Source organism: Apus apus, chromosome 6 (genome assembly GCF_020740795.1).
Source record: "Apus apus isolate bApuApu2 chromosome 6, bApuApu2.pri.cur, whole genome shotgun sequence".
Lineage (NCBI taxonomy): Eukaryota > Metazoa > Chordata > Aves > Apodiformes > Apodidae > Apus > Apus apus.
This window is the reverse complement of record NC_067287.1, coordinates 35,280,359-35,302,828: the sequence shown is the minus strand read 5'-3', so window position 1 is coordinate 35,302,828 and position 22,470 is coordinate 35,280,359. Positions and strand designations below refer to the sequence as shown.

The following is a 22,470-nucleotide window of genomic DNA, read 5'->3' as shown; positions in this document are numbered from 1 at the left end:
CAGCAATCAAAAGGGTTCAGTGGAATGCATCAAGCAGGTCTGGTAATAAATTTTGGATGGGGACCCCTGTTCTGGTTGTCAGTGTGTCTTGCTAGCAGGCAGAGGATGGGTCTTCAACATCCCATTCCTGCTGACCCTGTTGGGCATTATCCTGCCTATGAACTTACAGCTTGGCACACTCTGCTCTCCATTCACTCCAATCACGGTGGAAGATTGTGCACAGCTGGACACTAGTTCAAGTCACTGGATTCCATGTCAGCGTCCCCAGAAATCAGTGGGAATTTGGCTGCTGTGCTTAATGAGAGCCAGATGAGGCCCTTTTGTGACAGTTGAAGCCACTCGCAAAGGAAGTCAAGGTACTGCTGGCAGCAGGGGTCCCACTTAGCATCACCAAATCTCTCTTCCCCACTCAGTAAGTGAAAGGGGTTTGTCAGGAGCTACAAACACATAATGACTGGCAATTGGGAACTACATCAGAACAGGCAGCAATTCCACTTGGATGGCACTTTGGAACTGGATTGCCTCAAGGATCATTTAAGAAAGCTCAGCTACATCCTGCTCTAAGGTTTAAGGACTGTACTGGAAAAACACCCCAGGAAAAAACTGATCCTGTGCATAATTTAAATATGTTAAAGGCAATCCTGGGCAAGAAGTTTACTCTGAAGTGAAAATGGTACAGCTGCTATTTCAGCTGCAGTACAAGACTCAAGATTTTGTTTGTTTTACTTTGAGCAATAGTATTTTGTACAGCAGCAAAAAGAAAATGCATTTGAATAACTTTGTTGCTATGATTTTCAGGCACATTATTACTTGTCAGAGATAATGAAGGTCCAAACACACTGGAATCTAAGGTCACAAGTGCTTGAAAGCTCTTGTAACTAAGAGGAGAAAGAACAACATGGGAAGTACCTGGAAATTAGTGAGCAGAGCAATCCTGCTATCAACAGCCATCCTCCGGATCACATAATTATCATGGACAAACTTGGTGTTGCTGTTAGGCAGGTTAATCACCAGATCTATTTTCCCATCCCTTATCAGGCTGAAGAAACAAAGCACAAGACAGTATCACAGTGTGTCTTTGCTTCATGAAAATCCACGATGCATAGCACAGGCACACAGGGAAACAACACTGAACACTTTGAATCATCGTGCATCTCGAAAAAGAATGGTTGAGGGGCTAAGGCACTAAGCTGGAACTCAGGAATTTGGGCTCTACTTCTGTTGATGATGCAAAGCAACACTCAGCCTTCACACAACTCAGCAGAAGTCTGTTAGAGGCACGACTGACTGTCATTAAAGGCTAAATACTTAGATCCCATGTACCCTTGCATGAAAACGTAACACGTAGCAACACATCCAAGACGTATTCAATATGACTGTTCAACGAGACGTTCATTAATTACGCTGAAACCTTCCTGCTGTGGCAACTCCAGAATCAGATAAAATAAAACTTTTTGATTGAATCCTGATTAAATACCTCTCACTGATCTCAACAGAACCAGCAATTTACCCCTTTATTTGCTGTCCCTGGATGTTAAGACAAATTTGACAAGGTGGGTGCTGTTCTTACCTCCTGACTGGCGGGAGGCTGAGACTCCGGCTTTCCTGTGAAGGCCACGCCACAGGATTTGCTGGGATACCATTAGCATTGAGCCATTCTGAGGTTGCTTCTGTGGCATACAGCTGTAGAGGGGAAAGAATGGTTACTTCTGTGTGCTGCACAACACAAAAATCTTTCCTTGAACTCATGTGGGTCTGACCCAACATGCAGCCTGGCTGTCAGATTATTTTGGAGGACACTGTCATCACGAGTCTCCCCGTACACAGAGAACAGCACGACTTGCCCAGCTTTGTTATCTGTGACTGCTGATGGATGATGATAGTCAATGAATGGTAGTAACATACAGAGAAGCAGCTAAGGGGCTTAGGAAAACTCAAATCCCTCTGACTTTCAATAGGCTTAAGTTCAATCACTCTTTTTTCTTTTTTAACTTTTTAAATTTTTTTTCCTTGGTTGTTGCTGCCTAGCACTATGTTCTGAAAGGCAGAACTGTAAATCCAGTAGTTGTACTAAAGCCACTGGGGAAAACAGTACTTAAATGCTTCATACTAAGCAGCTCTCCCCATCTTCTGGGGCCACAAGTTTCTTGGAGAAGTCAGAGGAGTTTATAATCTGATATCTTGCCTGCAGGTTGAAAACAGAGCCAGGGGTTTTCTTGCCCTCAGGACTTAGTCCTGTTTGTTCAGTTAAATAATAATGACAATTTTTAGTTGGGTGACACCTGCTGACTTTATGGATCACTCAGCTAAAAATCCCTGTTGTACTCTGAAAATGTTCTTTTTTCACTATCTTTAACATGCTCCTTTCCTGTAGCAGGCTAAGCATATTTCAGATTTGGAAAACCCTGTAGCCTCAAATAACTGAAACCACCCACCTTGAAGCCTTCCTCATGCAGTAGCTCTGCCACGCTCAGGAATCTGGGGCGGAAGGACTTCTGAAAAATGAGATTTATTAGATACAGCATCAGAGCTAGGATTTAGAAGTAGTGCTTCTTTGGGGTAACCCAGGGCTCCTTTACACTGTGCTACGAGGCAAATACACCTTTCTGCGCTGAGAGTGTCTTTGTTTGTGTGGGTGGACATATCTGAATGCACATTTTCAAGAACCCTGTCTGAATCCTGAAGCCTGACTCACTCCCAGCTAAGAGGCATTTCGTTACAACACCAGGTAAGTGCTCCCATACCAAGCTCAACCACAACTACAGAAGATTTCATACTGCATATTAAATATCTGGGTATCTGCGTCCTCAAATACACCAACTAGTTTTCTCTGCTCTTAATTATTATTATCTTCATAATCATTGCTCAAACATTTGGCCTTCTCTTCTGGCAGATAACATATATGGACAGACTTGGGGCTCCCTTTGGATCCTCTGTTTGCAAAGAACCTGTGTATGTGTGAGCTCATTTCTAACCCCCACGAGCATATGGAATGGAAAACACAAAACAACTCAGGAGACTTGGACACCCTATTCCCATGAGGACCTGAATGTCCGTATACTTAGGGCACCTTTAAAAGACTCTCTCATGCATTCCCGGCTCTAACATAATTTAGAAGTAGTAAAGATAAGACGACCTCCTGTAGACATCTTCACTTGAACAAGACAATATAGAGCAACAGAGGAGTGAATGTTTGATCCCAGTATAACTTCCTGCAGGATGTTGAAGGCACAGCAATGCAAAGATCAGATGCCACACATGCCCTTCTGACTGCCAAGGCAGGCTAAATCTCACTTTTAACCTCAGCCTGGTCTGGCTCTTTGCAAGTACGATTACTGCAAGCTCCCTTATCCCCACTGGAGCTACTGATAGCTTAACCTTTATGGGAGAGAGCACAATATTCTGAAGAGTGAATGATTTCCTATAAAGAAAAGGAGTCAACAGGTTTTTTCGAGCACTCTGGAAAGAACCTCCTTCTGAACACCATGTTATTCTGTACAATAACTGGAAAATATAAATACACAATCTGACAGGGTTGGCAGCTTCCCAGTCAGAGAGAACGGCTCTGCCTTCTGGTCAGGAGGTTTGGTTTTCACAACAGTATTATAAACTTCTATCAAACATGTACTGAACGCTTGTGACACATAAAACAGCCTCTCCATGAAAAGAAATTACAGCTGTCAGCTTGCATCCAAGCAGCCTCAGATTTACAAGCTGGCTGAAAGGACCCATGCAAGAAACCATTAGTTACTAAAGGTGAAAAGTACAAGCAGATTTATTTAGTGAAAGATATTTATTGTAGGAGAATTGTATTCTTTTCCTTTATCAGAAAAGTTTCTTATAACCTCTTGCTCACGTTTGCTAGCATGCCCTGCTGTTTGGAGAGAGCTACATCCTCAGTTAATTCAGGACAGCCACACCATTTCTCACAAAGATCCCACCCGAAAAAAAAACAGCTCATCTCCTGTCATAATCTTGAATTCTGTACCTAAACCCACTGTGGAGCACACAATAATCCTGGTGTGTAAGGAACCAAGGCAGAAGGTTACCTTGAAACAACAGACTTGGAGTGCTAGGATTTAAAAATAAAATACTGCATCAATGCTTTCTGCATCTCGTGGTCACCAGCACAGATGTAAGACAGATGCACACCATCCCAGAGATATCACTGAATAGCCCAATCAGGAAAGAAAATAAAATGAGCTTTTCAACTCCTCTTGCATAAAATATAAATTATTTAATGGCAGACTCAGGGTTTCAGCAGCACATATTTCTCAGAATTGTGAAAAGAGGTCAGATTATCAGCTTGCATCAACTGGCAGAGATTCGTGTGCCTAACAAGAAAGAATCACAGAATCACAGAATCCTAGGGGTTGGAAGGGACCTCGAAAGATCATCTAGTCCAACCCCCCTGCCAGAGCATGGTCACCTAGAGTACATCACACAGGAATGTGTCCAGGTGGGTCTTGAATGTCTCCAGTGAAGGAAACTCCACAACTTCTCTAGGCAGCCTGTTCCAGTGCTCTGTCACTCTCACAGTAAAAAAATTTTTCCTGACATCCACATTGAACCTCCTATGCTCCAGTTTGCATCCATTACTCTTGTCCTATCACTAGACATCACTGAAAAAAGCTTAACTCCATCTTCCTGACACTCACCCTTTACATATTGGTAAACACTGATGAGGTCCTCTTCTCCAAGCTAAAGAGACCCAGCTCCCTCAGCCTTTCCTCACAAGGGAGATGTTCCACTCCCTTAATCATCTTTGTGGCTCTGAGCTGGACTCTTTCCAGCAGTTGCCTGTCCTTCTTGAACTGAGGGGCCCAGAACTGGACACAATACTCCAGATGTGGCCTCACCAGGGCAGAATAGAGGGGGAGGAGACCCCCTCTTGACCGACTAACCACACCCTTTCTAATGCACCCCAGGATGCCATTGGCCTTCTTAGCCACAAGGGCACATTGCTGGCGCATGGTCATCCTCCTGTCTACCAGGACCCCCAGGTCCCTTTCCCCTACACTGCTCTCCAGCAGTTCACCATCCTGAACTCCACCATCTCGTGGTCACTGCAGCCAAGGCTGCCACTGACCACCACTGCTTCAACAAGGCCCTCCTTGTTGGTGAGTACAAGATCCAGCAGCGCTCCTCTTCCAGTTGGCTTGTCCACCATTTGCATTAAGAAGTTATCATCAATGCACTGGAGGAATCTCCTAGACTGTGAAAGGCTGGCTGTGTAAGTCTTCCAGCAGATACCGGGGTAGTTAAAATCCCCCATGAGGACCAAGGACTGTAGTTATGAGGCTGCCTTCAGCCGCTTGTAGAAAACCTCATCAACTTCCTCGTCTTGATTAGGAGGTCTGTAGCAGACCCCCACAACTGTATCACATGCCAGCCTGCCCCTTAATTCTTACCCACAGACTTTAAACTTGCCCCTCATCAGCCCCTGCACAAAACTGGATACATTCTAGTTGCTCCCTCACATAAAGAGCAACTCCACCACCTCGCTTCACCGACCGATCTTTCCTAAAAAGGACATAGCCATCCATGGCCACATTCCAGTCATGTGAGCTGTCCCACCATGTCTCTGTTATTGCTACCAGATCATAACCCTTAGACCGCACACAGACCTCTAACTCTTCCTGTTTATTCCCCATGCTGCGTGCATTGGTGTACAGGCATTTCAGGAAGCGAGCAGAGCACACTGGTGGGACCAAATCCTCCTTAGACCATCTGCCTTCGGGCCCTGGCATGTTGCTCCTGGGCTTATCCCTGACAGACCCAGTTTTCTCCCCTTCCCCCTTCACAGCTAGTTTAAAGCTCTCTCAATGAGCCCTGCTAACTCCTGCCCCAAAAGCCTTTTCCCCCTCTGGGACAGGTGCATCTCACCTGCCACCAGCAGGCCAGGTGTCTCATATAGCAGCCCATGATCAAAGAAACCAAAGCCCTGCCTTTGGCACCAGTCTCGTAGCCATTCATTGATCTGTAAACTCTTCCTGTTTACCTCTTCACCCATTCTTGCAGGAGGTATGGAGGCAAACACTACTTGCGCTCCAGACCCCCTAACCCGCCGTCCCAGGGCCCTGAAGTCTCTCTTCATTGCCTTTGCACTTCTTGTAATAATTTCGTCACTGCCAACCTGAAAAATCAGCAGCGGGTAGTAATCAGAGGGATTTACAAGATTAGAGAGTTTTCTTTTAACATCTCTAATGCGAGCCCCAGGGAGGCAGCAGACCTCCCTGTGGGATGGGTCCAGTCAACAGATGGGCCCTTCTGTTCCCCTCAGAAGGGAGTCACCCACCACAATTGCTTTCCTTTTCTTCTTGATTGAAGAAGTCCTAAGGCATCGGGGTGACTCACAAGGCCTAGGTGCTTCACTAGATGGATCTACCCCTCCAACCTCATTTGCCTGGCCCTGAAGTTCCAAGGCCTCATACCTGTTATTCAAGGGCAATTAGGAGGGTGGAGGGGGTTGGGAGGGTTTTTGCTTGCCTCTCTGAGGACGGACCTCCCTCCATTCCTCCCTGTCTCTGAAGTCCTCTCCTTCTGTCCGGTGACAGGAGGGGATGGGATCCTTCACTTGCTCAACCTCTTCCATCTGCCCTTGCCTCAGGGTGTGGCTCCACCAACCTATTTCACTCTCACATTCTCTGATAGTTCTTAGTCTTTCAACCTCCTCTGTCAGTTTAACCACCTGCCTGAGGAGATCATTTACTTGCTCGCACCTCACAGACACGGTGCCACTGGCTCCCTCCGGTACCAGTGCCAGGCTCAGGCATTCACTGCAGCCAGAGACCTGCACGGTTGCGTGCCTGCTCAGAACCTCCATCTGAGTTGCCACATTCTTTTTCAGTACAGTTTTAGGGCGCATTGTGACCATGATCTATCAGGCTAACTTGCCCATCTTGTTAGAGAAAGTTCCTTGCCTGCCCTCGCGCCTCTCCCTGTGAAGGCCGCTCTCCGCTCTGCGCTGCCGCGTGCTCTGAGGAGCTGCCAAGATGGCCGCTTTTAAACCTTCCCGCCGTTCTCAGCCACGGCCCCGCCACCCCAGCCTTCCTGTTCCTTGCAGGATTCCCACTCAGACTCGGGTCTCCTCGCTCTGCCCCGGCTTCACCGCCTCCGTGAAGCCCGGCCCCTTCTCTAATCCTCAGTAATTACAGGAGCAGCTCTCACCGCTGCCGCTCCGCGCTGCCACTCGCCACTCCGCACGACATACTCCATTTACCCTGGGAGAGCATCAGGCCTTTAACACCCTGGGGAACCTGGGCCTGTGCAATGTCAGAGCTCTCGCAGCTGATGGACCATCTACCAGGCTTACGGTCCCACTGGCTGCCCAGCCAGCCTTGTGCTGTCCCACAGACATCAAGGAGCCCTCCCCTGTTTGACTTCAGGACAGCTACTTTGTTAGCAATGTTTCTGTGTGGCCCTAGCAGGGTCACTGCTGGAACTGTATCAACAGGGAAGCCCCTCTCAAGGCGGGTTCACAACCTGGGTGTACTGGGACCTGCAGATGGCAGCCCAGCTGTTTGACTCTTGATTCGGAAAAAAACATTGAATCAAACATTTGCAAGGAAACACAGATTTCACTCTCTACTATTTTCATCTGCATCTATTTGAATTTCATGCTCAAGAAGACAGCCCCTCTCACCTCAACATCATTAACAGCAATGACAGAAAGGTGCCCACTAACCTAAATGTGCTGAGCGTAGGCACTCTTGAGCAGAGCAGAATTCACCACCACTTCTTATCTCTCTCTTTGCAAGACCTAAAAGCCCAGTATAAAAACCAGATCAAGCAATTAATCATGAAGCAAGCAAGCCTTTCAAAGCTGGCTATGTTTTGAGTTCACCATCCACTGCAGATGAAACATAGAACCTTCCTCAGAGACAACCACATGGGCTGGTGTATGTATTCCTAACAAGAATCAGCCCTGAGTGCCCCAGAACAGCTCAAAGAAACCATCCCAGAGTTAGAAAGCCAGAGGCTTCTGCTTGGGGAGGGATCTCCACCCCGTCACCCCCCCACAGGAAGGACACTTAAACATGAACTGATGGTGGAGAGGGACAACAGGCACCTGTGCTTCTGAGCCTGTATTACCCCTCTGAGGATACACTGACAGTTATACCAGTTTGAGGTATGTTTGTCATTAAAATGACAACATCACTACTCCTGTTCACAGCCCACCTCCTGCCTCCACCCTTGCACTTCTTGCTTCTGCACTGCAGGGCCCCCCCTTCCTCCAGCCCATAATGCTCAGGAAAAACCACTCACCATCTACACATCAGGTCTAGGTCAGGCTTTCAACCCTCCCTTCTCACAAGCCTTTATTTCCTCTCTGTTTTGAAATGAACCATCGAAAAGTAGGCAGGTGACAAACTCCAGGATGGTGAGGGAATAATAACGTGGTTCTCAGCATTAACTTTACACTTCTTGTTTTGGAGTTTAATTATATAAGAAATGTGCTGAGATGAAGAGAGACCTTTAAGCGATTGATCCTGTTGTTTTCAAGTCTGTTTTGCATGACAATGAACTGTAAACCACTCATTAAAAGGCACAGAATCTTGTTACTTATAAAAGGTTTGGGGGGGTTGAGCTTTTGGGTTGTTTTATCTTTTTTTTTTTTCCTTCTCCCTTGTTTTTTTTTTTCCTTAAGACCTTTGTGCAAAGAACATTTGGCTCAGTTTAATAGATACTGACACAGAACCTACATAAATGCTTTCTATGCTAAAATTACTCTTTTCTGCTTGTTTCCTCTTAGGTGCTACCAGGAAAAGAGCAGGCTTAAATTTTAAACACTGGGCTCTCTCTTCTTCTCCTGACTTTTCTCCTTTTGCAAACAGTGTTTTAAAATCTGCAGTTATTAGATTCACAGGTACCAACTGCCCAGCTTCATACTGAACTTTTAAATGTTATCTAGGTAGCAAGGAAATGCTTCTGTTAATCTGAGGTAACTCAGAGCAACAGCTTCAACCTCTTATATATGTGTACATTTAAGGACTTAGCAGTGATGTGTGTTAGCAGAAGTCATGTCCCATTCTGGCCACTTTTCACACACTTCACTTCCCCTGCTGGCACAGACAGCCCAACACACTTTTCACCCCCCAGCTGTCTATCAGGAAAATACATGTATTCTATTTTTTTTTGTTGTTGTATCTGCTTGTAGGGTATGAGCTTACTGCAAGCACCAAGGGGAAATGGCAGCAGGCAAGCAGCTGTCTCACAAGAATGTGCTAGTTGCAGTCAAAAGATTTGCTTTCTTTTGAGGAACATACACAAACCTTGTAAACCAAAAAAGTTTACAAGTGTAACTGATTTCAGTATCTCCTATAGCTGGTAACTACTCAGTGATAAAGAACATTTTTTCTTTTCTGCCCAGCTACCTTTTCATCCCAAAAGGCACATCCTCCTTCCTGATACAAAACTGTGCATAGAGCAGGGCTGTTCCTGTGGCAAACCCATCAGGAACTTCCTCAAGTAAGGGTTCCTTACAGAAGCCATTGCATTGAAGGACATCCCCATAAGGACACAATTTAAACTTTCTTTCAGCAACTTTGAGGGATGCTGACAGCAAGAGATTAAACTCTCAACTCCACGTTCTAGTCTGGTGTAGACCTGCAGAATTTGTATCTGAGATGTCTCCAAGAGTGGTCTGGCAAGATACGGCAAACAGAAACATTACTACACAAATGTGGTGCTGGTTCTTCCTTTCTAAGCTACTTTATCCTAGCTGATAAGAGCTGCATGGTAGGGAGCAATATCAATCCTGCACCACCACCAAAGAGGAAAAGGAATCCCTCTAGCTAGTCCAAAAAACAGGCTACAGTGTGAAGACTTGAATCCCTTGCTTCACTGCACTCTAGTATATTCACATCATTACTCCAATGAGGAGAGGAAGGTGACTGTGGAGGTCACATTGACTAACAGTGTCCCACCAACAACTAGCCTCACAATTCCCTAACAACATCACATTTTCCACACTGTCAGATGACACTACAGCTCTGCTGGAATTAAATCTCTGCCATTGATGGGAAAGCTTAGCAGGGCCAGCTTTGCAGTGTGGAAACTGTCTCATTCTTTTGAGGTGGAGGGGAACTGATTCCAACAGGTCAAGAGGCAATGTACAGATAAAGGGAGTTTACATGCCAGGGATGGAAGGTAACATCCCCAGGGCTCCCACTTAGCAGGGAGCAAGAAACAATCTCTAAGTTCCAGCTGAGATTTGTTCCCCTCAGCAAGGTGGCCTCTAACTCTCTGATCCCAGGCCTCTGCTTGTAGCAGCCCAAGGAGTTTGCCCTCAGCAAACTTCTGTAGCTCCCAGTAGAAACTATCAGGAGCCAGAGGGAAAAAACTAGGCCAGCCCAGGGAACCCAGTCCAGATGTCTCCATGGTGTTTGTTCATCACTGTCTTACTGCACTACAAAATGTACTACAAAGAAGCATATTTAAGCCATAAGGACACACGAATGAAAACAAGGCAACAGTTACAGAGTTCCCCTGTGTCAGCCCTTTCTCAGCTTTGATTTTTAGCACTCACCTGGATCCCAATCAAAATTCCTTCCTTAGGAAATATAAATCCTGTGGCAAGCATGGCCTTCTGGAAGGCAGAGTACACATCCTCCCCGAAGCCTGCGACCTGGGAAAAGGCACATGGAAGGCAGCATGAGGGGAAAAAACAAAACCACCTCCACAATATGGCTTTAAAAAAGAAACAGGAATCAAATTTTTAAACAGGCTCTTTTGACTTCTTTATGCAGAATCAGATGCTTTTCCTTGGAGTCAATAGGCAGAGAGGGAAAAAAAATTTATCAGGAAATTATCGCAGACAAATCTCATCATTTTAATGAAGCAATAACGAAGGCATAAGCAACACTTTAGTTTTAAATAGCACTCCAAGGAGCAACAACAATTGATTCTGCTGAGTTATGGAAAGGCTGTACACAGCCCCTGCTGCAGTGTTTGTGAGTGCACTGCCAATGGTTTAACATTATCTGATGCTGAAATGGCAGTGAGTGTTCTGAGTGTTCTGCATCCTGTGTGTGTGCAGCCAACTGGGGTACAGCAGCACTTGTGCTGTCATGTACTGCTGGCACTTCTTTTGAAGATAAACCACGGGGTACAAAGATGCTTTTCCACCAAAAGCCCACAGATGCATGCCATGAAAGTGAAATGCTAGTATGTACTTAAGAGAACAACAAAGCAATCACACCAATTCATAATAATTTGTTTTACATAAACAAAAACTTGATAAAGAAATCAATACAAATCATTCAGCAGATCTCCAGGGTTCAAAACTGCCTGTGGAGCTCAGCTGCTTACAGACTGTCACACAGTAGTGATCTTTGGAAAGAACTAAACTGTGTTCCTTACCAAAATTTGGAATTCTGATGACAAAAAGACGAATGCATGAGCTTTTGGGAAAGTTAAAAAAGAAAAAAACCAAAAACAACACAACAACAACCCTCACTTTTTCTGGCCAACTCCACGCTTGTTGAAAACCAGTGAGAAGCAGAAACTGTCACAGATTTTTCCCTCGAAATAACAAAGCTCCGTGTACAGACCGACAGAAAAAAGGAGCTGATGGAGAATTGCTCTCCCATTTTCCTCTTGTGGTCCTTCTCATCACAGTTCATGGTCTCAATGTTACTATGGTGAGCAGAAACGACTACTTCATGTAAGAACAACAAATGATGATTTGCCAGATATTCTCAAGCAAAAAAAGAACAACCAACCAACAATCCCACAAGGGAAGGGATAAAAAAATAATGACAACTAGCACCTCAGCTTTTCTCCAAAAGCTCATCCTTGAGTGTTCAGTCTGTTCTACAGCATAACTGGCTGAGGGTTTACATATACCATGGACTTTCTAGGGTGGTGGACAGCCCCCTGGCCTCATAGGCTTGAACCAGGGGTTTTGAGCTTGCTGAATGAGGTTTATCATTATGCCACAATACTTAAAGGAACCGCCCCAGTGCTGTGTCTTCTACTGTTGTGGGAACCACAATTTCCAGCAAAATACATCTCTGCTAGAGAGAAGTGACAAACGAAAACCCAAATCAAGCCATATGTGTGTGAAACCTGTCTTAGAGGAATAATCCAGCATTTTACCCAAAGCAAGCTATTATCCTTACTTCACTCTTAAGAAAGACCTTCACAACTGTCAGATTTTATGGCATTTGTGAACATGGATCTTTCCAATTCATAAAAGTTAATAATCCCTCCCTTATGACCAAGGTAATCTCTAACTCTATATAAAGTTCAAAAAATAAATCTTGTCCTTAGTTACATTTTTATTCCTTTTTTTTTTTTTTTTTGGGGGGGGGGGGGTGGTCTGTGTAGTCAATTTTTATCTGAAAAGAAGGAAGTCACAGAACTCACTTGGCTTTTTTCTGCCCATTAACTACACTGAAAGAAAATCCTCTGCAATACTGATTTCTCACACATTACAAAGAACAAAATAAAGGTAATTCTGGAGAGATGTAGGAGACCTAAGGCTGTTCTTAATGTGTATCTGGGTATAGTGCTTTTTCATACTGAAATGATAAGTCTTTTCTAACAGAACAGCTCATCCAGACATACCCAAGCTCATACCAAATGAAGCAGCCCAGGCTCTGCCACCTGTCTAGCTATGGTAGAGCAGAGTTAAGCCTAGACTAATTTCCTCAATATTTAATCACTTCCCAAGTGGGCTTTCCAGCCCAGAATAAAGTCTCTTGCTACTGCAACTCTTTTCTGAAGTAACCGAGTAAGCAAGTTTAAAGACAGCTTGGGTGTATCTACAGAAGTTTTGGACAGTGTGCAATAACTCATAAACAAACCTCTTTGTTCTGGATGATTTGTTACCTCTTCAAATGATGTGGATGGAAAACTGCACCCATTGAGGGGTGAGGGCTCCCATCACTGCTGAGCTGACTCAGGAAGAGGAACAACTGTGTGGCTTTACAGCATGAGATGTGTACACCAGAGACACATGTCAGATTCACCCCACAGCCCTGCTGTAGAAAGTGTGGACAAAGTAGCCCAGCCTCCCTCTCATCCTACCAACAGACAATACTGCACCCAGCCCGTTTTGTTCATCCTTTCTCACCTTTTGCACCTTGAGATATTCCTTGATGGTTTCCACACTACAACAAAAACATCACCACATTTATTTGTTGCCTGTAAGCAACTGGCACGTTCCAAGACCAAATGCTTATGACCCAGAGCCTCGATATTGCTATTCTGGCATCTGTTGAAAGCTGTAAGCACTTGTCTGTCTAGAAGCAAGTGATTAATAAAACTTACTGACACACTGAGAACCTCCCAGGACCCGACAGCTCTCTGATAAACTCATTTCAGGCTGTCACACCAACCAGGTCCAACTCAGGGAGCTGACATGTAGGTAAAGAGGGACATCCAGTGGCTGAACAAACCAGGTTTTCCAGGACAATGTGTTTTTACAGGTAAGAAAGATATTTTCAATCTTCTCAGGAAGCTACAGATGCCATCATGATTCAGGCAGCAATAATATCACTTGCAAAGATTCATGAAGTTTAAAGGCAACTTGGTTTAAGAAAAATAGCAAATCTAAAAGATACCTCCCCAGTAGAGGCCATTTCACATCGGAGAACAGGATCAGCATCTCTCAGCCGGGACCAGGAAAACATTGGGGCCTGGAGAAAGAAAAAGAGGGAGATGGAGAAAGAGAATAAATATTTAATGGATTAAAATAAAATATAAAATATCCAGCTACACTTGGAAGTGACAGAAATAGACAGGAATTAATCCAAAGAAAAGCATTGGTCAAGGCTGATAAGTAAAGAAGCACTTGACAAATCAGTTCCCCAGCATCTTGAGGACAGACTGGAACAAATAAACACTATTTCACCCATGAGTCACCCTTCTAACTCTTGCAATCCTGCTCGCATTCTGAGGGCAGATTTCTAATCTGTGCTAGCTCACTATCACTAAGTTTTAGGACACATTTTAGAACAGAAAGGCTATGAAGCATCTAACTCATTATTCACAAGGGAGACTTCCTGAAGCCAGTCATTTTTTCTGAGCAAACTGTTCTCCAACAGAAATTTTTCATTCACAGGAATCAAACCATTCCACAAGAATACACTCTTTAGGTGTAACCCAGGTGGAACTTCATAAATTAGTTTCATATTTTCTCCCTCCTGCCTCCTCCAAAAACACACCCCCAATTTTTTGACCTTTTGGATGCAAATACTAAAACTCATCACCATAACTATCTGAGGACTTAGGACACTGTGGTCTCTGAGTGCTCTTGTGCAATTTCACCTTATAAAAAAGGGAAAGAAAGAAAGAAAATCTCTGTTAAAGAGTCAATGACCAAATGTGGCAACCACAGAATAAATTTTCTGCTAATTTTCTCTAGGGCTTCTCTCCATCTTAAACTACTAATGGCATTTGCATAAAGACAGCATCCTTGCTGCTTAAAGAAGGACCTATTTTTAAATCCAAAGACACAATTCTATTCTTGGAAGTCTCTGAGGGTAACACTGCAGACAAGACAGCTGCTGTTTCATGACACCTAACAATGACCAGCTAAAATGTGACACCAGAAATTCACTCCAAAAGGTTTCTGAGAAAAATGTCATGTGTCTTCATAACTTTTAGATCAGTTTTACTTCTTTCATAAGTACAGAGAAAATTTTTACAATGGGCAACTCTAGAGACTCAAGCTGAGATATGGCAGTCAAGGTGGATTATTTTTTATGCCCGTTTTGTGTTGAAAAGTAACAAGCAAAAAAGCATTCCACCAGCTCCCTAACTTTTGTCTGCCATGATTATGAAAATGTAGCAGCAGGGGCAGACTGTAAATCAATCCTATTTAAAACTTAGTCAGTCATGCTCTACCCAGGATTTTATCTTGGTCATGCCTTGACACTTGCATCACTTTGCAGGCAAACATGGCAAGACCATATTTCAGTCACTAAGGCTGAAGTGGTGGGACTCCAAATCCACAAAGGAGCATACATGTTGAGAAAGAAAACACTTTCAGATTCTCTCTGCAGAGCATTTAAGAACTGCTGGAGAAACAAAATTCCATTTCCATGCAAATATTCCTAGCAATAAAAACGTAAGAAGACAGAAAATACGATACATGAATAAACAGAACCAGGTTTAACTGGAATATTTTTCCAAGTTTAGCATTTCCAAAGGTATTAGCAGGTTTCTGTATTTGACAAATCCACATAGAACACAAACAGTATAAAAGGCTTTGTAGTCAAGTCTTCAAGAATATAGTTGGGTTTTCCACTCTGTAGCCAACAATCCCAGGAGAGGCAAAACTCCTGACAGTTTAGCTAACAACAGTGCAGAAGCCTCAGGTCTAAATAACTGAAGTTTATAAAAATAAATAAGACTCACAAAAATAAGAAAGACTCAGAATAGAATTTCAAATAATGCCCTACCTGTGGCATCAAAATAAAAGGTAAAGCTACTTTTAGACTGACTGGCTTCCAACAGCCTGAGCTGGCTTGGCCATAGTTTTGGCTTGCATTTGAATAGGTCTGAACCTTTTCTTAGGATAAAGATCTTAGGTGCCTTCTGTTTTCTCAATTTTCATTTGCTATGGAAGCTACTAAGGCTTGAAAGTTTCTGTATAAACATTTCTCATTAGCCTTCGTGTTTTCTGCACTGCTGTTCCAGATTTTTATGATTACAAACACCAATTGATTGATTTTTTTGCAATAAGCATTCAAAAATATCTACAATGCACTTCGGTATATCTTGGGTGCTGCATAAGCTTAGTAATCATGAAAAGTAAAATCTTGGCCCCACTAAACCAAAGGATCCAAGACTTTCATCCCCATTTTAACTGGTGGTGCCTATAAAGAAGATTCCATGCATTCTAGAGCCCATGTCCCAAATTCTGAAGATAAAATCTGGGGTGCACTGAAAACACAATTTGTGCATGTCCACACATATATCAGATATTACAAAATAGTCTGAGCTACAGTGTTCAATTCTGCAAGTGCATACTTATGATGCAGTTCATAAACATCATTTAGATTAGGTTACAAGAAATAAAGGGAGATAAGAATCATTTTGTTAATAATCACTGGACAATTTTCCCTTGATTTTTTTCTCTAAAATTTCCAAGCTACATTATCATAACAGAAGAGGCAAAAGCTCAATTTGGCCTTTGGTCAATGAGTAAATCCTCTCTGGGCATTAAAGCACTAATTGCCTATTAACGTGTGAGGTGCTGGCTCTTTGGTGGGGTTTTTTTGTGTTCTTTTGGAAAACATACCTTAATCCCAACATACTTGGAGGGAATAATGGGATGTTCCAGTGTGGGGAGGGATGACTCATTAACCTCCTTTCCAATCATCACTTTTGTGGCCACATCAATGAAGTCCACCCCCAGAGTCTTCGAAACAAAGGGGAAGGAGCGTGAAGCTCTCAAGTTGCACTCTATCACCTGAGGGGATTAAAAAGAAGAAATACCATGATCAGGCACCATGCAGTGAAGAAACAGGTTTATCCATATTTCTGTAAATAAATTCTTATTCTTGGCAGAGATGCTTTTTATAGGACACAAATTATGTTCAATACTACAAACAGCGGTGAGGGACGGGGAGCGGCCAGCTTGAGATCCAGGGAGCCTGGTGTTCTGCAACACTCTATTTCATTCTCTATATTCTGAAAACTAGGACTGAGAGAAATCCAGAGTTCACTCTGGAAAATGTGCTGTACTATAGCCTAAGTGTCCAGTTCTGGGCTCCCCAGCTCAAGAGGAAAAGGGGTCTACTTGAGAGGGTCCAACAAAGGCTACGAGGACAATGAAGGGACTGGAACACCTGTCTTATGAGGAAAGGCTGAGAGACCTGGGGATTTCAGTCTAGAGAGGGTAAGACTGAGGGGGGATCTAATTATTGTCTGTAAATATATGAGGGCTGGGCAGAAAGAAGGCAGGGCTCTTTTCACTTGTGCTCTGTGATAGGACGAGGGGCAATGGACTCAGACTCGAGCACAGGAAGTTCGACCTCAACATGAGGAAGAACTCTTTACTGTGAGGGTGACGGAGCCCTGGAACAGGCTGCCCAGAGAGGCTGTTGAGTCTCCTTCTCTGGAGACTTTCAAGACCCATCTGGATGTGTTTCTGAGTGATCTGCCCTAGCTTTTGGTCCTGCTCTGGCAGGAGGTTGGACTAGATGATCTTAGGAGGTCCCTTCCAACCCCTAACATTCTGTGATTCTGTAAGCTTATGTGCAAGAAGCATGGAAACTGAAGCACAGGCATTAGGTACGACCTTTAGAAGTCCACTTTGTTCTTTTCCCATGGTAATGGCACCTCAAGAATGACTGGGCTATCCTTAACAAATTCCCTCATCTAATTGCAGAGGTCATTCAGTGATATAAGAAATAAAGAAGGTCTGCATCCTGCTGAGAAGCCCCCCACATTGATCAATAGCAAAAGAATTGTGTAAAGAATAAAGGGAAAGAGGACAAGAATAGGTAAGTTAAGACAGAATGGAAAAAGGGGTTATCCAAAGCAAAGGCCAGCACATCTGAGGGAAAGCAAGGAAAGAAAAATTACATTCTGTCCTTCTGGAGTTTCTCAATAACTTTGTGTGAAACAGAAGAAAGGTGAACAAAGGTAAATACATTTTTCTCAACTAATGGCCCAAACAGGATGTTTCACTAATAACGCACCTCTTCTACACCATGTCAGGTTTTTTTTTCCATTCACTGTTTCCTCAGTCATACTCTGCTCATATACCTCTGACCTTCTTTTCCATGAGCAGCAGAAAGCCAACTGTTACCCACCAAGGGTCAAACAGCTCTGTAGTTCTGCTACTGATAGCTCCCAGAACCATGCTATTTAGATAACCATATTAATGGCTTATATTAAAGGCTTAAACACTGACATTGTCTTGCTTTCTTTCCAGTGACTTGGAAGGCTTATTGCAATGATCAAAATACCTAAAGATGAGAGGGGATTATCAGAGATCTGAAAGCAACGATATTCAGTTCATAGGATGAGGCACAGGTCCCAGTGCTGCCAGTCATACTACAAACTGATAATTTTGGGAAGGACAATATCCTATAGAGAAACAAGGCTCTTGCTGACAGACAGTGCAACCAGACTCATTTCACCCTTGAGGGGAAGGCAGGGGAGGATGCTGTCTCCTGCACAGACAGGGAGAGCTGCAGGACTAGGGGTAGCACAGGTGAGACACAAGTCAGGTTGGAAACCCTCAGCTGCTACTGCTAGAGTTCCCATGACAGGAACCATGCACCTCAGTATCCAAAGCAGAGCCTGATTTCTTGCAGCAGTCACAAGAGCTCTTACCAGCACATCATTGCCTCGCACCAAGAACTGAATGTTGAACGGACCAGAGATGGCAAAGGCATTTGCAATCTTTCTTGTAGCAGCTTTAACCTAGAAAAAGAAAGAAAGTAAAAATCCACCTATATTTTTAAATAAATTAACCCTAAAAAGTAGGTACCATGTCAATAAAACACCTCACATGTGGATTCCTTTAAATGTCACGTCTCTCAGCACTAGCACACTTTGTCTTTCTACCTTCTTTTTGGCAATAGCATTACCTTTCAGAAGGATACATGTTTAACTTGTCTGGTAACCTAGAGCCCAAACTGCAGTTTGAAGGCAGACATAAAACCACAGCTGTGTGTGTGTGTGTGTGTGTAAAGGCATAAAAGAAGAAAAGCCTGTCTGTAGCGATTCTTGCACTGCACACTGAAGCCTTTGTAACTTTGTTAGTGAAATAATGAATAATGATGTTTTGCTATTTGAGATTATCTGCTCCATTTTACATATGTCCCAAAAGTCTTTCACCAACATGCCTATGCCATCACAAATCAGTGGGAGCTGTGTTAGCAGGAATACTCTGGAACAAATTGGGAAAAAAAAGCTACGGCCTTATTTTCTAGGATTGTCAAGAAATCATGTGCAATTTTGGTGCAAGCATTGGAATAGCTTTGTTCTAGGAGATGATTATTTTAAAAACAAGGCTTTGGACATTCTTGTGGAGCTGGGAGCACAGACCACTGCATTACAGCTCTTGTTATCTTCCAAGAAAATCCTTTTCGGGATGATATCTCGGGGGATGACGCATTTCTTTTGCAAAATACATTTGGCAGCGAACTCTGTATCACCAGGTTTAGCCTCAAAAAGAGAAAAAGTCAAGTTTTGGAGAGGTTCAATCATCCTGATCTCCTTTCCAGAAAAGGCAAGCAGCTATAAAGTCACAGACCTGATCTAATTATTTAAGGATTGTGAGAGAAGGAGAAGTGGAAAAGTGCAGTTTGGCACATATATGGAATAGACATTGCTCTTGTGTCATGGTTGCTGGCCCTAAAACAATTTTTTAAAAATGTAAAAAAATCCAATGTGTCTGAAAGTGTGTACACCTGCAGCTTAAACTCATGGGATCCAGTTCAGCTGATCCTGTGTCTGGTACAGCCAGTCATGGGGGACACAATAACATCCTACTTTTGCACAGATCACACTGGCCTTTAAAAAACATTGGCGATTGAATTTCTCCCAAATTCCTCTTCTAAGTTCTCCCGAGCAAAGGGGGAAAGCAGATTCCAACTCTTGTTTTGTTTTCTCTTTGCAGTCTTAGCACAACACCTACCTTCTCCAAGGCTCCCTGGCTAATAGTCTGTGTGGGTAACATGAGGGTGGCATCTCCAGAGTGAACGCCTGCATCCTCCACGTGCTCCGAGATTGCATGTGAGATAACCTGCACACAGCACAGAGACAGCAGTTAGTCACCTCACCTGCTCTCACAAACCATCCCGTCTCCATGCCCTCTCCTAAGTACAGCCCAGCACAGCCTCCTGAACAGAGCTGTATACAAAAGAGGATACAGACAGGAGGGATAAAGGGAATGTCCCAAAACTCTGGGGAGAATGGGCTTGAAGCAAACTCAAGGCATGAGTTTGAAGGCATCATGTAGTGTCTTTCATATTGCGGTTAAGCGAACTGTGAACATGAAAAAACCTACCATGGCCGGGAGAGCCTAAAGCTTCCTTCCTCTCTCTGACACACACTGACTCAGAAGGTAAAAGATAATTAGGCTCTAAACCAGCTCTATAAATTCTGCTTGCCACAAATACAAAAAAGTTGTCATCCCCCAACAGAAGCAAGTATGGACTAACTTCATTTGTGTATATGTTTTTTCACCCTTCTGTGGTGTTTTAATCATGGAAAAATGCAAGCAGATGAAACTCAGACCTAAGGATTTAAACTGAATGGATTGCATCAAGGCACACTGCCTTGATACCAAAAGAGTGATCTCGTCTGCTGGTTAAAAATGAAGACTGAGAACAGAATACTTCTGCTAAATGACAGGTTTGGGATTTTACTGTCAGACCTGTCTTTGATTAGTAACGTAATGCAAACTGAAGTCGTAATAATAAGACAACTGTGGTAATATCATAAGACATGCTGATACTATTCTGATGAAAGTGATTTGTGAAACCAGTGATTTGTGAACCCATTAAAAATTATATTCTGAAGGAATCACTCACACAGCTAAGCAATGCTTAAAAAAACCCAACACTATTTAGATGTGCACAATAAGAGAGGTTGAGCTTTTCAAGCACGATGTTTTTGAACTTAAGACAAATTCATCTTTTCATGTTTCTCTCCTCTTCTGAGCATGAATCCAAGCTGTATAGTAAATCATTCAGACCACACGTTTCTGCAAAACTCCAATCTGAAAAAATGACTATTGTTAAAGAAAAGCAAAGATCTTACTCTTCCTGCCTTGGCTACAGCATCCATTTCCACCTCACGGGCATCTTTGATAAATTTAGTGACTACCACGGGGTGATCCTGTCGCCAAGACAAAAAAGAAAGTTTTCATTTGAGCGTATGTGGGACCATCCAAGCACTCCACTATTCATCACTGGGAAAACTCTGGAAGCAGAATCCCACAGGACCAATCTATATCCTTATTTCCACAGACAAATGAACTTTGCAAAGAAATAATGGGGGAAAACTTGGTGTGATTTCCCCAAAGCCACTGATGCTTTAGTTTGTATCCTCCACAATGTCACCAAGACAGTGAAATTTGGGGAAAACCAAAAAGAGCTTTTAGGTGAGACCACAGTAGAAAGAAGACAGTGGGCCATGTGCGTGGATCCAGTGACCTATGATTCTGTCTCCTGAAGATACTTCTTACCTCCAAAATCTTCAATTCTTGTTCCTCTGTGCCACCCAGTTACCTCACTGAGCACACTGCTTCCCAGAGCAATTGATTCTTGACACAACCAATGACTTAGTACAGCGGCTGTTTGTTCTTTTTAAAAGTCAGATATTTTAGGCAAGAGATCCACTCCTTTCTCATTTTCCTGCCTCATTTCATAAGTTGCCCGAAGGAGAAACTGCAACTAATTTTAGCTGGCCAGAAATAACCTGTCCTTGACTCTCAATACATTCACTGGTATACATGGTTTTCCTTCCTCTTGTACCTGCTTACACTTCCCTAATGCTTTCTCCTTCCAGCCACCTGCTCCAACAGCGGTTAAAAATCTAATCCACATTCTTCCAGGCCAGCTTTATGTCTCAACACTGTACCTGTCCCATCCGCTATTAACTGCCTGTTATTTATTAGAGAATAAAATTGAATAAATGACAGCCTGTGCATGCTCAAAAGGCTCCTCTTGAAAAAATATAAAGCAACTCCAAAAGTTACAAGAAACAATTCCTTACATCTATCAGTGCAAGGGTAAATTCACAGGCAAGGACAATGTCACAGCCTGTGCCGTTTCATAAATTTAGAGGCTTGTGTCCCGTAACTTCGTCTTGCTGCAGTTTTTCACCAGAAGATTTTATATGTGCACACAACCTTGTTTGCTCCAATCTGTCTCAACTCGCACAGGAAGTCTGGAACATTACTGACAACATAAATGCCACGATGACACAACACCATAACAGCAAAGTACAGAACAACACTGGTCAGGCACTTCATCTGGAGATGCTGTTGGATGCAGGAGAGTTAGGTAAGGCTTTCTAAACAGAAAAAATGAAGTGTGTTCCCCCAAAACACACTCATCTTCAATTGTATGCTCACAACAAACCTTGCCACCTTCTGTGGAACCACTCACAGCCCATAAAGCCTTGACGAGGGTAAAAAAAAAAGCATATAAACAAACTGCAGAATACAGTACTTTTGCTCCAGTTTGTTTTTTGCTAGCTTAGCTTCAACTATACTATGGCTCTTGTAAAGAGAAAAATACTGGAAGAAATAATTCTTCCCTTAGCAGTCTAACTACAGCAGCAAAAAATTACATGTATATCCAGTGTAAATCTCAGCAGGATCAGGGCCAGAGCACTCGAAGACTCACGGTGTGCAACCAGTCATGTTTGCAGCAAGCATCAGTGCCTTGTTTGTGTAGCAGTGCTGGACATCTTAAGGATCCCATGGGAACACTCACTCTTTCCCCTGGGAATGCATCACATATTGTCAAGACTTTACAACTTCAGCTC

At 43.3% G+C, this 22,470-nt stretch overlaps 1 protein-coding gene across 2 annotated transcripts in view; it reads right to left on the bottom strand.

The window, feature by feature from the left end:
- The window catches only part of CPS1 (carbamoyl-phosphate synthase 1), a 120,721-nt gene that overhangs the window by 2,537 nt on the left and 95,714 nt on the right, over positions 1-22,470 (bottom strand). For both annotated transcript variants that reach the window (XM_051624102.1, XM_051624103.1), the window contains 9 exons: positions 20,737-20,814; positions 19,610-19,717; positions 18,301-18,390; positions 16,256-16,426; positions 13,572-13,646; positions 10,532-10,630; positions 2,436-2,495; positions 1,571-1,683; positions 910-1,039 (listed from right to left, as the gene is read on the bottom strand). In XM_051624102.1, the coding sequence (XP_051480062.1) occupies positions 910-1,039; positions 1,571-1,683; positions 2,436-2,495; positions 10,532-10,630; positions 13,572-13,646; positions 16,256-16,426; positions 18,301-18,390; positions 19,610-19,717; positions 20,737-20,814 (924 nt within the window). The remainder of the gene's footprint in view (positions 1-909; positions 1,040-1,570; positions 1,684-2,435; positions 2,496-10,531; positions 10,631-13,571; positions 13,647-16,255; positions 16,427-18,300; positions 18,391-19,609; positions 19,718-20,736; positions 20,815-22,470) is intronic.